Consider the following 13426-nt stretch of genomic DNA (forward strand, 5'->3'; position numbering starts at 1 on the left):
AGTGCACTCTCCTACACTGATCTCCGTCTGCTGCTCCGACTTCAGGTTATTAACAACCGTCACCTCTGTCTTGTGGTGAGCCAGCTTCAGTTTCCTGGACCGCATCCACGCCTCCACAACCTTGATCGAGTGGTTGGTAGTCAACTTTACCTCCTCGATCGTTTCACCATAGACTTCGAGCGTAATGTCGTCGGCAAATCCGACAATCACCACTCCCACTGGGTTCTCTAACCTCAACACCTCGTCGTACATGACATTCCATAACACCGGACCCAGGATGGAACCTTGCGGGATTCCTGAGGTTATGTGAAAGTACTTCCGACCCACCTCCGTGTCGTAGACTAGTACACGATTCTGAAAGTAACTTCCGAGAATCTTGTACAGGTACTCCGGTATCCCCAGACGCAAGCGCGCATCGGCAATAGCAGACCAGCTGGCGCTATTAAACGCATTCCTTACATCCAGAGTCACTACCGCGCAAAAGCGAATTCCCCTCCTCTTAGGCTCGAGTGCTTTCTCGGCGGTTTTTGTAACCGACAAGATAGCGTCTACGGTGGATCTCCCCTTCCGGAAGCCGTACTGGTTACTCGAAAGACCATTTTCGCCCTCGGCGAACCTCAACATTCTATTGAGGACAGTCTTCCCACGAACTCAACACAAGTTCAACTTTGGTACGCTTTCTCGCACTTGTGTTGAACATCAAACGCCAAATATCGGGGTACCCGTGTTTGCTAGCGTACTCCGTACCGAAGAGTACTCAAGTACAAAACTTGTGTACGTACAGAAGTACAAAACGAAAATCGAACTGAGCAAAATTCGAGAATGAAACCCGAAGCGGCTTTCCGATTGGTAAGTGGTGCCGAACCGTCAACCGTTGTTCGAGAAAGTTCTTTTTTGCACGATCGCTTCCCACTTCGTTTCGCGCGGTACACGTGTACTGTACATATGTTCGTACTTGTGTTTGAAACGTACTCCGAACATAAGTATACGTTTGGGTACAGATTTGTGTGTTGCGGTTTAAACACCAAGTCGGAGTACAGTCGAAGTTTAAATACAGCAGTACTCAGCGAGTTCAGTGTTCGTTTGGGAAGACTGATTGAGGATGATCTTTTCGAGCACCTTCCCCGCCGTGTCTATCAAGCATATTGGTCTATATGCCGACGGGTCTCCGGGTGGTTTCCCCGCCTTTGGCAATAGTACCAGGCTCTGCCTCTTCCAAGCTTCTGGGAAAACTCCCTCGTCCAGGCATTTCTGCATAGCAGACCTGAACATCTCGGGAGCCTCTGCAATAGCTACTTTTAAAGCCAGGTTCGGAACTCCGTCCGGACCTGGGGCCTTACCTACGCTAAGGGACTTAGCTATCCCCGCAAGTTCCACATCGGTGACCCTCTCCTCATCGCCAGCCCCAGTCCCCGGCTGTCCTACGAAAGGAGGCCAAGGACTAGGATCATGACGCGGAAAAAGCCCTCCAATGATCCCCTCCAACATCTCTGGAGATTGCTCTGTAGGAGCCATCACACCTCTCGTCTTGGCCATAACGATCCTGTAGGCGTCACCCCACGGGTTCGTATTGGCACTCTGACAGAGACCCTCAAATTATTATGCGGTTTTATTGGCAATTATCGGTGAAAAATAACGGAAACAGCTTATTTTGCGTGACGCGTTTCGACCTACTATTCTTCGGTCATCATCAGACGCCTAAAACATTATACATTTATTTAAAACATTGATTCAAGTACAAATACAATACAATTTACAAATCACAAAACACTTACATTCAGCTGGAATCACCCCTTCTACTTCGTCAGTTATATAATACTAATTTGCAACACCCATCTCATGCCTACTTCCACCCAACTTTCACCCATTATGCTGTTTCACTCATTCTCTCATACACGCAGTTTTCCTCTCACGGTTGTCTTCGCAACTGAGCTAAAAGCCCGTTGTAAGCCGAGTTGAAGTTCCCACACTCTCTCTGTAGGTTCACAGTGAGATCTTCTCCTCTCTTCTTAATATGAAACACCTCTGCTATGTTCCTGGTTGCCTGGTCTTGGATTCGATCCAAAATCTTCACTTGCTCGAAGTTGAAGACAACCGTGAGAGGAAAACTGCGTGTATGAGAGAATGAGTGAAACAGCATAATGGGTGAAAGTTGGGTGGAAGTAGGCATGAGATGGGTGTTGCAAATTAGTATTATATAACTGACGAAGTTGAAGGGGTGATTCCAGCTGAATGTAAGTGTTTTGTGATTTGTAAATTGTATTGTATTTGTACTTGAATCAATGTTTTAAATAAATGTATAATGTTTTAGGCGTCTGATGATGACCGAAGAATAGTAGGTCGAAACGCGTCACGCAAAATAAGCTGTTTCCGTTATTTTTCACCGATAATTGCCAATAAAACCGCATAATAATCGTTCACGGTGATCAACCCCGGTCAGTAAAAATCAGTTGGCAAAGAAAAGATGTTAATAGTCAATGAAATCACTAACAAGTATGGCGAAGAAGGACGGCGCACGATTCGGCGGTTTCTCAAAGTGTCTGTAAGGCTGGCGAAAGCGAACAACAGAATGAAGTTTCTGCTGAACTGCAGAAGGTGTAAGATTGTCCCTAACTGTCTCAACATAAGGAATGACATCCGCCTTGAGAACGATGCCTCAAACCGCGAGTTGGAGAAGGTTGTATGGAGACACAAAATACGACTCCTCAGCATCTTGATCGCGGACACGAAGCGAACAATGGCGAGCTTGAAGACGCAGAAACGCGAGGCTTGCCGAAGAGTGCACGAAAGTTTTGACCCAGCCGATTCGGAGAAAGTGAAGAAAATGGTGGAAGACAAAACGGTGGCCGTATACAGGAAAACCCGAGAAGCCGAAAAACGGAAAATTTCCAGACTGCAGGAACAACACGTAAGAGAGATGAATGTGGAAGTGGAATGGGTAGAGAACACCACCGACGTCGAACTACCAGATTATGTGGAGCGAACGCTAATGCTCGGTCCGAACTTCAATGTGGAAAGTGAAAAAAGGTTCCCCTATATCGAACTGGTAGCGAGCATAGAGAAGTGCGTCCAAACGAAAGAAAACGCGGACGAAATCAGATCGGAAGTAACGAATGCAATGATTAACCACATGAACTACCAGCGACAACCACGACATTCACCGGAAGAGTGGATCCGGAAAGACGTCATCAAGTGCAAAAAGTTCCTGAAAGAAAATCCGAATTTGGTCATCACGAAGGCGGATAAAGGCAGCAGAACGGTGATCCTAACAGCGGAAGAGTACCAAACCAAGATGAAGGATCTCCTTAGCGACGAAAGCACCTACAAGAAGCTGTCGACCAATCCAACCAACAGAGTCTTGAGAAAAATCAACGGCATGCTCGATGAGTGGCACAACAAAGGATACATAGACGGACGCACGCAGAGAAGGTTGAAGGAGTCAAGCTGCAACCCACCGCGAATCTATGGACTACCGAAGACGCACAAAGAAAACAGGCCACTCCGTCCGGTTGTGTCAACGATTGGCTCAGCTACGTACAACATAGCTAAATACCTGTCGGACATAATCGGTAACATAGTAGGCAAACACGACTCCCACGTCCGCAATAGTTTCGATTTCGCCAGTGAAATAACAGGGTTCCAGACGGACGAGAACGAGGTGCTTTTTTCGTTAGATGTGGTTTCACTGTACACGAACGTACCAGTCGATTTCGCTCTACGATGCCTCGAGGAGCGGTGGGAAGAAGTGGAGCAACACACGAATATCGACAAAACGGACTTCGTGGACGCAGTGAAACTAGTATTGGAATCGACGTTCTTCGTGTATCAGGGTGATGTATACGGACAGACATTCGGTGTACCCATGGGTTCGCCATTATCACCAGTAATTTCCAATGTGGTGATGGAAAAATTGGAACAGGAGTGCAGGATGCAGCTGGAGGAGAAAGGTATACATCTGAAGCTGTACCGTAGATACGTGGACGACTGCATGTGTATAGCTAGAAGGGAGCACATCCAAACGATCGTGGATACGTTCAATAGTTTTCACGATCGTCTCCAGTTTACTGTTGAAATGGAAGTGGGAGGGAAAATAAAGTTTCTTGACATGATGTTGGAACGGGCGGATGACCAAATAAATACATCTTGGCTTCCGAAACATTCTAACGGAAGGTACCTGGACTATACGTCCAAAAGCCCGTTCCAACATAAACAAAATACCGCGATCGCGCTAATTGATCGCGCCATTAAGTTAACATGTGGGGCGAAGCGGGAAGAAACGTTAAAACAAGCAACACAAATCCTAGAAAGAAACAACTATCCCTCCTGGTTCATACAGAAACTAAAAAGACTCCGCATACACAAACACTACAACACCTTGGAGGCCGACAACCGAACTACACTCCCACAGAAATATGTTTCCGCACCTTATGTGCCTGGTCTTAGCGAAAAGTTGAGAAAAGTCTTAAGAAAAAATGACGTCACTCTTGCTTCTAGACCGCAAAACAAAATAAAAAACCAAATATTCAGCAAACTGAAGGACCCTATACCACCAGGGAAACAGAAGAACGTGGTGTACTGCATACCATGTGGGGCTGACGAGAAGGTGTACATCGGCCAAACGAAAAGGATGCTAGAAGTAAGAGTGGCGGAACACAAGAATGACTGCCGAGGTAGAAACCCGAAATCGGGCCTGGCAGTCCACAAAATGGAAGAAGGACATATCTTCAACTTCGAGCAAGTGAAGATTTTGGATCGAATCCAAGACCAGGCAACCAGGAACATAGCAGAGGTGTTTCATATTAAGAAGAGAGGAGAAGATCTCACTGTGAACCTACAGAGAGAGTGTGGGAACTTCAACTCGGCTTACAACGGGCTTTTAGCTCAGTTGCGAAGACAACCGTGAGAGGAAAACTGCGTGTATGAGAGAATGAGTGAAACAGCATAATGGGTGAAAGTTGGGTGGAAGTAGGCATGAGATGGGTGTTGCAAATTAGTATTATATAACTGACGAAGTTGAAGGGGTGATTCCAGCTGAATGTAAGTGTTTTGTGATTTGTAAATTGTATTGTATTTGTACTTGAATCAATGTTTTAAATAAATGTATAATGTTTTAGGCGTCTGATGATGACCGAAGAATAGTAGGTCGAAACGCGTCACGCAAAATAAGCTGTTTCCGTTATTTTTCACCGATAATTGCCAATAAAACCGCATAATAATCGTTCACGGTGATCAACCCCGGTCAGGAGAGACCCTCAAAGCATGCCTTTTTGCTTGCCTTATCTCGATTTAAAGCGCGGCTTTTGCAGCGGCGAACACCACCCGCCGTTCGTTTCGCTCTTCCTTTGATCGTGCTCGCTGTATTCGCCGCCTAGCCCGTAGGCAGGCGCGGCGCAGGTCCGCAATCGCGTCGGTCCACCAGTAAGCCGGTGGCCTCCCATTTCTAGGGTGGACTCGCCTAGGCATGGTCGCATCACACGCACGTGAGAGCACCGCTACCAGCTCGTCGCCGTCTAGACCGAATAAGTTTTGCTCACGGCGGAGCGCCTCCCTAAATACTTCGTCGAAGTATGATGTCTTCCACCTGCGAGGGCTTGGCCTTGGCCTAGCCGCCTCTTCTTCTATCCGCTGTCTGCTGTTGTTGTAGTCGATACTGTAGCGAATCGCCAGGTGGTCGCTGTGAGCGTAGCCGTCATCTACTCTCCAGTTCGAACTACTTGTTAGGCCAGGACTACAAAAGGTCACGTCAATAATTGACTCCGCTCCGTTTCGACTAAAGGTACTCTTGGTACCGACATTAGCCAAGTCGACATCTAAGATGGCCAGTGTTTCTAGCAGGATCTGACCCCGCTGGTTCGTGAAACGGCCTCCCCATTCCACGGCCCAGGCATTAAAGTCACCCGCTATTACCACCGGCCTTCGCCCTGTTAGCACGGTCGTTAAGCGGTCCAGCATTTGCGTGAACTGCTCGATCGGATACCACGGAGGCGCATAACAGCTACAGAAGAAGACCCCGTTTACTTTGGCGACCACAAAGCCCTCATAGGTAGTAGACACCAACTCCTGAACGGGGTATTTACCCGTCGTCCATATCGCCGCCATTTTTCTGGTCCCATCCGCGACCCAGTTGCCGTTGCTGGCGGCTACTCGGTATGGGTCCGATATGATGGCGATATCCGTCTCCCACTCAGAAACTGCCTGACAAAGCAGTTGCTGAGCCGCATCACAGTGGTTCAGGTTCAGCTGCGTTACCTGCACTGTGATTTGTTGTTCACTGCGGCTTTCTTGAAGGCCGGGCACCTTGGACCACCCATCGGATGTCTGTTGTTCGAGGATTTCCCGGTACAGATCATGCAAATGGGCGGACTCGTGCAGCTTTGGGCCTTATGACCTTCAGCGCCGCATCGCCTGCACAGTTTGCGCCTGTCGGGGCCTTTGCAGTCCCACGACTTGTGTCCTGGTTCCAGACACCTGAAGCAAACCTCTGGTGGCTCGTGGAATGTCAGGTGGCACACACCAACCCACCTTTATGCTCCCTACTTTAACGGACTTTTTGACGTCCGCCACAGGTAGCTGAACCAAAGCTATCTGTGTCCCTGCTGCCCCTTTCCGTAGCTTAACGGCTGCGGCGGCCACCTGTACATCGCACTGTTGCCGCAGTGCCGTGACGAGCTCTTCCACTTCGGTGATCTCATCAATGTCCTTGACCTTCAGAGTCGCCTCATGTGTCAGAGCCCTCACCTGCACACCCTCACCAAGGACCTCTTCTGCCGGCTTTTTATAGGCGGCGCCCTTGTGCTCCTTCTGGCGCTTCAGCTCCAGGATCATCTCGCCCGTACGAGTACGTCTAATACTGCGTACGTCGGCTCCAAGACCCTCAAGCTTGGCGTCGCTTCGCATCATCTTCAAGACGTCCGAGTACTTGGACTGTTCTGTCTTGATGACGATCGCGTCGCCTTTCTCGCGATTGGCACCTGCCATTCTACGCCTTGGCTTGGCGTCCTGCGCTACTACCTGCGGATTCGCCTTCTTCTTCCTCTTCCGCTCTACCTTCGTCCAAGGGGGGTCCTCCCCTTGGATCGCCCTGCTCTGTAACTGTTGAGGGCCCACCAGCGGTCGCAACCCCTTGTTCCCATCGTTCCGGGACGGGCCCCTTCCCAGCTTTCCGGGAACCTTGGCTGGGGTCCGAACTTCCGGCATTATTACCGACTTTCGGGGTAATGATTCACCTGGCCTTGCGGGCACCGCCAGACAGCTCCAGTTGCCTCGTCCGCTTCTGCGATTGCTTGCCCCGTTTGTCGCGAGCAGTCGCTTCCGCCTTATTCGGACTTCCTGCGAAGGAGAAGGCCTCCGTTTGGGTAAACTTCGGCACTTTCTCATTTGCAGGCTCCGCTGCTGCAGCAGTCAGCAACGCGAGTGCCGCGTGCTCCTGCTTGGCATCGTCGATCGACGCTCTAAGTCGAAGCAAGGCCGTTTTCAGGTCCTTGCTTATGTTCGACTTAGTGGACGCAAAGTCGATGATTTTGCCAAGCTGCTGCTCAGCCGCCTCTATTGCGGACCGTCCTTTGGATACGGCCCTCAACAACCACGCTCCGTCCATAACCTCCACCGGCTGGCTGGCCGGGAAGTGGACTGGAGCACCCACGCTTAAGCTGCGTACGCAACTCCCAGCGCCTATCTCCTCACTTCTTCGTGTCAGAGATCTCATCAACCCGCTTCTTGCTTGATTTGTTTGATTTCATGATTAATCCCACGAGTCGCACGGGAAAGAATGTCCACCACGCCAGAGCCCTGCATTAACGCGGTAAGGGACAGCTTACTGTGGGGGGTGCCCAGGTACCCCACAGGCTCCGTTAAAGATCGAGCATCTTTTTCACCCCCTCGATGACTCATTCCTCAGCACGGGTCGCTTAACACCTTGAATTGGGGTTAGTAATCAGCCGACTTCGCGGCTGACTCGCAAGCGGGTGGGGTGCGTCAGGCCCCAGGACTTTCGTCCCTGCTGCCCCAAATAATCTCTCCAGTATCTGGCACCGGGACTCCTAGGTGGTGTATGGCGCAGTCGCTATTCAACGCATTCTTTGCGTCCAGCGTGACGACCGCACAATGGATTACTGCACGAATTTATACTGGCCTGCTTACTCTCACAGAAAATTTGACGTTTGAGAGGTGCCGACACCGCTCAAACGTCAAATTTCGTGTGAGAGTAAGCAGGCCACAATAAATTCGTGCAGTAATCCATAGCGAATTCCTATTCGCTTCTTTTAGAGCGCTATATCGGCCGTTTTGGTTACAGCCCTAATATCGCCCACCGTCGATCGACCCTTCCGGAAGTCGAACTGCACAGTAAAAAATGTTACATCATATCACCTGTAACAAAAGGACCCCGTCATACCACAAACATCTTTCCATAAATTTTTAAATTTATAGCTTGCTCTCAGTATGAAGCTTGTGTTCAACATTCCATACAAGAGATTGTTTAATGTAAAATTCAGTGAGATGTAATAGAAACTTATATGTCAAATTTGTATACGTCGGCTGTAATTTTCAGAAATTTTTGCTGTGTGGTTATTCGAGAGGCCAGAGTAATCGAGTTTCTCGGTATAGATCATCAGCCTCGACAGAATGATCCGTTGTAACAGTTTCTCGGCGGTGTCCAGAAGGCAGATAGGTCTGTATGGCTTCCCGGGTTTGGACAGTAGAGCTAATCTTTGCTATTTCCAACGATCTCGAGAAGTAAGTGAAGCGCTTATGTAGGCGGGACAAAAGAGCGTGGGCGGACTCCCTAGCTGACGAAGGCAACAAAAGCCGCAAATACCGGCGACATTCATTTAGTTTACGATGCCTTACGCGCCTTAGCGGGATTAAGTTGAATGCTACGGTTGCTGACCAGTTGAAGTACTTTGAAAACCTTTTTCAAGAGTTCTACGCATTAAACGTGTCAACACCAAAGCTCCATCATTACAGGAGATAGAAACAGCCATCCATAGCATGAAATCGAACAGGGCCCCGGGGCCAGCCAGCCAAGATGCTCAAAGCTGTCGCCGTAGTATTTGCACAATTGCTGCTTCAATTATTCTGCAACATACAGGAAACCGCGACGATTCCGGTCTACTGGATGCAAGTCGTCTTAGTAAAGGTGCCCAAAAGGGTGACCTGACTGTATGCGATAATTGACGGGGCATCATGTTACTGTGTATCGGTCTCAAAGTCGTCTGCAAAGTGATCCTTAACCAGATACAGGAGAATATTGACGCAACTTTCCGGCGGCAGCAAGCAGGATTCCGTGCCGGACGATCCTGTGTGGTCCGTATTGTCACGCTCCGTATCATTCTGGAACAAACCAATGAACTCCAACAGTCTCTCCACATGGTGTTCATTGATTACGAAAAAGCCTTCGACCGTCTCAATCACGGAAACATGTGAGAAGCCCTCAGGGGCAAGGGTCTCCCTGAGAAAATCCCTCATTGAAGCACAGTAAAGGGTATTCTCGTGCAGAGTACTGCACAACGGTGTCATTTTCGATCCCATCCGGGTCGTTGCTGGATAATGTTGAGTGCTTCCAATTTCTTGGTAGTGAAATGGCGGCCGATGGCAGCACCAACATCAAAATAGGTACACGGATCAAGAAGGCGAGGGCTGCCTTTGCGAGTTTAAGAAATGTATAAAAAAACAACCAGATTAATCGACGCACCAAAGTCCGACTTTCTAGCTCGAACGTGAAATCTGTACTGCACTCGACAGCTTCAGGTTTTCATCAATAGATGACTGCGGTATATCATCCGTGCAGGGTGGCCTCATAATTGGATCTCCAACGTGGAGCTCCATCTCCGATGTCATCAAAAGCCGATAGCGACAGAAATTCTGGAGCAAAAGTGAAGGTGGAGTGTCGGAAACGAAATCTGTAAGCAAGCGTTACATTGAAAAGCCCAGTAGAACATCGCAGCAGAGGCAGGCCTAGAGGCTCATGGCGGTGCAGCCTCAACAACGAAATAAAGCAAGTCGACAGAATTTTGACCTGGCGACATGTCAAGGCGATGGCAAGCAATCGCCCAGGATGGAGATTTTTCAATTCGGCTCTCTGCATCACCATGGGTGCTCAAGACTCCAACACGATTAGGTAACATTGAAAGACGACTATATTGCATGTTATGCATCTCATTATAATAGATTTTAATCAGCATATCCGTAAGAAAATGTTTCCTTCTCATATCACTTACGTAATCCACCAACATCCAGCACATGGTGATGACCTTTGCTCCACACACTCATCCGGTGTCGTCGTATAATCAAAGCACGAACAACAGGAATGCGACCATATCCAACAAAATGTACTTCATGTTCCCATGTTGTAGCATAAAATAAAAACATGTTCTCCCTTTTTACGGTAGACTGTTTCCCTTTCGTTCTCGACACCATAAACCACGAAGAATCCAACTTTAGGCACACGGACGACGTAGAGCAAAGTGCAACACATGCTGCTGCTGCTGCTGATGCCGATCCAAACAACCAACGCACATTCTTGGAATCCGCTCACTGACTGGGCTGAAGCTGGAGTTCTCCTCTCGTTCTTCCCCGGTCCCCGGTAATTTAGAGTTTGAACAACAAGACAGCAACAACCATCATCATCGCCCAGTCCGAGCCAGAAGCGAGGGGCGACGAGGCATAAGTGAAGTGCTTCTGGAAAATCTGACGACTCTTGAGTTGAAGATGAAAATTTTCACTTTCGCTGTCATCAACAGCTACCACCACAAAGACCGCAGTAGTAAAAGATGAAGCACTGACTCGACTGTAACCTCCGAAGAAGTTCTCTCCCCTTTTACGTTTATGATGACGACTAGCGCGCGGACACTACCTGCTTACTTAACAACTGTGGAAGGGAATGGCGTTCGGAATTACTGGAGCGTGTCGGAACAGGAATGAGAAAAGATGATTTCCTCGCTATTTATTAATTTTTTAGTATCTTCGATGATGGCCAGAATGATGCGAAGCAGAGGAAGTAACGAAATCCAATTACAAGTGAAAATTGCTAGCATTTCCTTTTTTTAAGAGCTCTCTATGAAGAGAACGATCGACTTTGGGGAGACGAATTCAGCCAAGAATAGAATAGAAAACTGAAGGAATACATCGCAAAGTAGTATCCATGTAAAGAATCGTATTTTAATATTGGGTGCAAATGTCGGAAAATGTTATGCACCATTTCATTCATATCCCCTTCTTACATTTAATACAGTGGTAGACATTAGGAAAAACAAACTGGAATCTTTTTACTGATTTGGTTGCGGTCAAATTTCATGGATACTAACCATCCATTGACACTCCAAGTGATTTAGATGATGCCGTTGATACAACGACCTTCATCATGGAAGCTTTTGAAGAAGCATGTCCTCTACGGTCTGTGAAGATCACAAGAGGAACCCCTTGGTGGAACTCTGATCTGGCGAAACTCAGGAAACAATGTAGAAAGAGTTGGAACAGACGACGTTCGGCTGGATCGGAGGCTTTCAGGTCGGCTCGCAAGGCCTACAGGAAAGCTCTCCGGTCTGCTGAACGATCCGGCTGGAAAAACCTTTGAACAAATGTTTCCAGTTTGAGTGAAGTCAGTCGGTTAAATAAAATCCTTGCGAAATCTAAGGATTTCCGAGTGAAAGAACTACGTTTGCCAAACGGCGATCTGACTTCCTCTGATGAGGAAGTTCTGGAATGCTTATTCAGCACACACTTCCAATGGATATTACATCTTCGGAGGAACCTGATGTCTTTTCTTGTAGTTACGATTCCCTGGCTTCGGCTCGGAGTATTGTAACTATAAAATTGATTGAATGGGCACTCAATAGCATTGCTCCTTTCAAATCTCCTGGGGCAGATGGGGTTTATCATATTTTGATTCAGAAGGGATTTGATTATTTCAAACATGTTTTGAAAATAATACTTGTTTGAAGTTTTGCTACAGGGTATATTCCTAAACCTTGGCGGGATATTACTGTAAAGTTTATTCCGAAAGTGGGTCGTGCGTCGTATGAAGAAGCAAAGAGCTTCAGACCTATCAGTTTGACCTCTTTTCTTCTGAAATGCTTAGAACGCATTGTGGATCATCACATCCGTGATGTTCATCTGGCCAACGTGCCTCTGTGAACCAACATGCCTACCAATCTGGTAAGTCCACTGTGACTCTTTTACATAAGGTTGTTTACGATATCGAGAAAGCATTCGCTCAAAAGCAATCTTGTTTGGGTGTTTTCTTAGATATCGAGGGTGCCTTTGACAATGTGCCTTTCGATGCCATATTGGAAGCCGCACGGAGTCATGGTATATCTCCAATGATTTCCAATTGGATTCATCAAATGCTCAAAAACCGATATCTCTTCTCGACATTGCGTCTAGCAGGGATTAGGGAATTGAGTGTTTGTGGATGCCCCCAAGGGGGAGTCTTGCCACCGCTTTTGTGGAATCTCATCTCGTAGCAGATACGCTATTGAGGCAATTCAATAATAGCGGTTTTCCTACTTATGGTTTTGGCGACGACTATCTAACATTGTTAGTTGGTATGTGTATCACCACCCTTTTCGACCTGATGCAAAGCGCCCTTCTGGTAGTTGAGGGTTGGTGTCGCCAATATGGCCTTTCGGTTAATCCGAGTAAAACATCTATTGTTCTTTTTACGGAAAGGCGAAACCGCAATGGCGTTCGACCTTTGCGTCTCTTTGATTCTGGAATCGATGTGACTGAACAGGTAAAGTACGTTGGAGTCATTTTTGATTCCAAGCTTTCCTGGGCACCTCACATTGAGTACAGAATCAAGAAAGCTTGTATGGCCTTCGGGCAATGCCGGCGAACCTTTGGTACAACTTGGGGTCTAAAACCCAAGTATATCAAATGGAGCTACACAACTGTTGTTCGGCCAATATATGCCTATGGATGTCTTGTGTGGTGGCAAAAGGGCGAATTGAGAACGGTCCAATCAAAGTTATGGCGATGTCTGGAGCGTTCTCTTCAACTCCGACGGCAGCGCTCGAAGTTCTCTTTGACGTTGCCCCACTACACATTCATCTCAAACAAGAAGCATTTTCTTGCACTTACCGTCTACGGGTACTCGGCCTACTAGAGGAAACTCCTGTGAACCGCACATCAACACACACCTCGTTGTTTTCACTTTTGGTGAATTCGGACAAAATTGTCCTTGCTCCAAGTGATCTTACAATTGCTTGTAATTTTCCATATAGGACATTTTCCGCGAAATTTCCTTCCCGGGAAGAGTGGACTTCTGGTTATCTGGAAAGAAGTATTTCAGACGGCATCGTATGTTACACTGATGGCTCCCTTCTCGAAGGTCGAGCAGGTGCTGGTGTTTATTCTCGTGAGCTAAGGCTGTATCAGTCTTACTCACTTGGTAGACACTGCACCGTTTTTCAGGCCGAAATCTTTGCTC

The 13426-nt window shown here is 47.7% G+C and overlaps 2 protein-coding genes across 3 annotated transcripts in view; one reads left to right on the top strand and one right to left on the bottom strand.

Annotated features, from left to right (window-relative positions):
* Positions 1-13426, bottom strand: part of LOC109412379 (protein disks lost) — an 842465-nt gene that overhangs the window by 602533 nt on the left and 226506 nt on the right. The window lies entirely within an intron of this gene.
* On the top strand, positions 2153-5240 carry LOC134287049 (uncharacterized). Of its 2 annotated transcripts, none has more exons than XR_009996976.1 (2): positions 2153-5037; positions 5115-5240. XR_009996976.1 is itself a non-coding variant. In XM_062848757.1 (2 exons), exon 2 carries the CDS (start codon positions 2465-2467, stop codon positions 4901-4903), a length of 2439 nt encoding a protein of 812 aa, XP_062704741.1. In that variant the 5' UTR covers positions 2186-2234; positions 2312-2464; the 3' UTR covers positions 4904-5240. The 2 variants fall into 2 exon arrangements, 1 of the variants encoding a protein (XP_062704741.1); XM_062848757.1 differs by having other exon boundaries at positions 2186-2234; positions 2312-5240.

The sequence above is a fragment of the Aedes albopictus genome, chromosome 2, assembly GCF_035046485.1.
Source record: "Aedes albopictus strain Foshan chromosome 2, AalbF5, whole genome shotgun sequence".
Taxonomy (NCBI): Eukaryota; Metazoa; Arthropoda; class Insecta; order Diptera; family Culicidae; genus Aedes; species Aedes albopictus.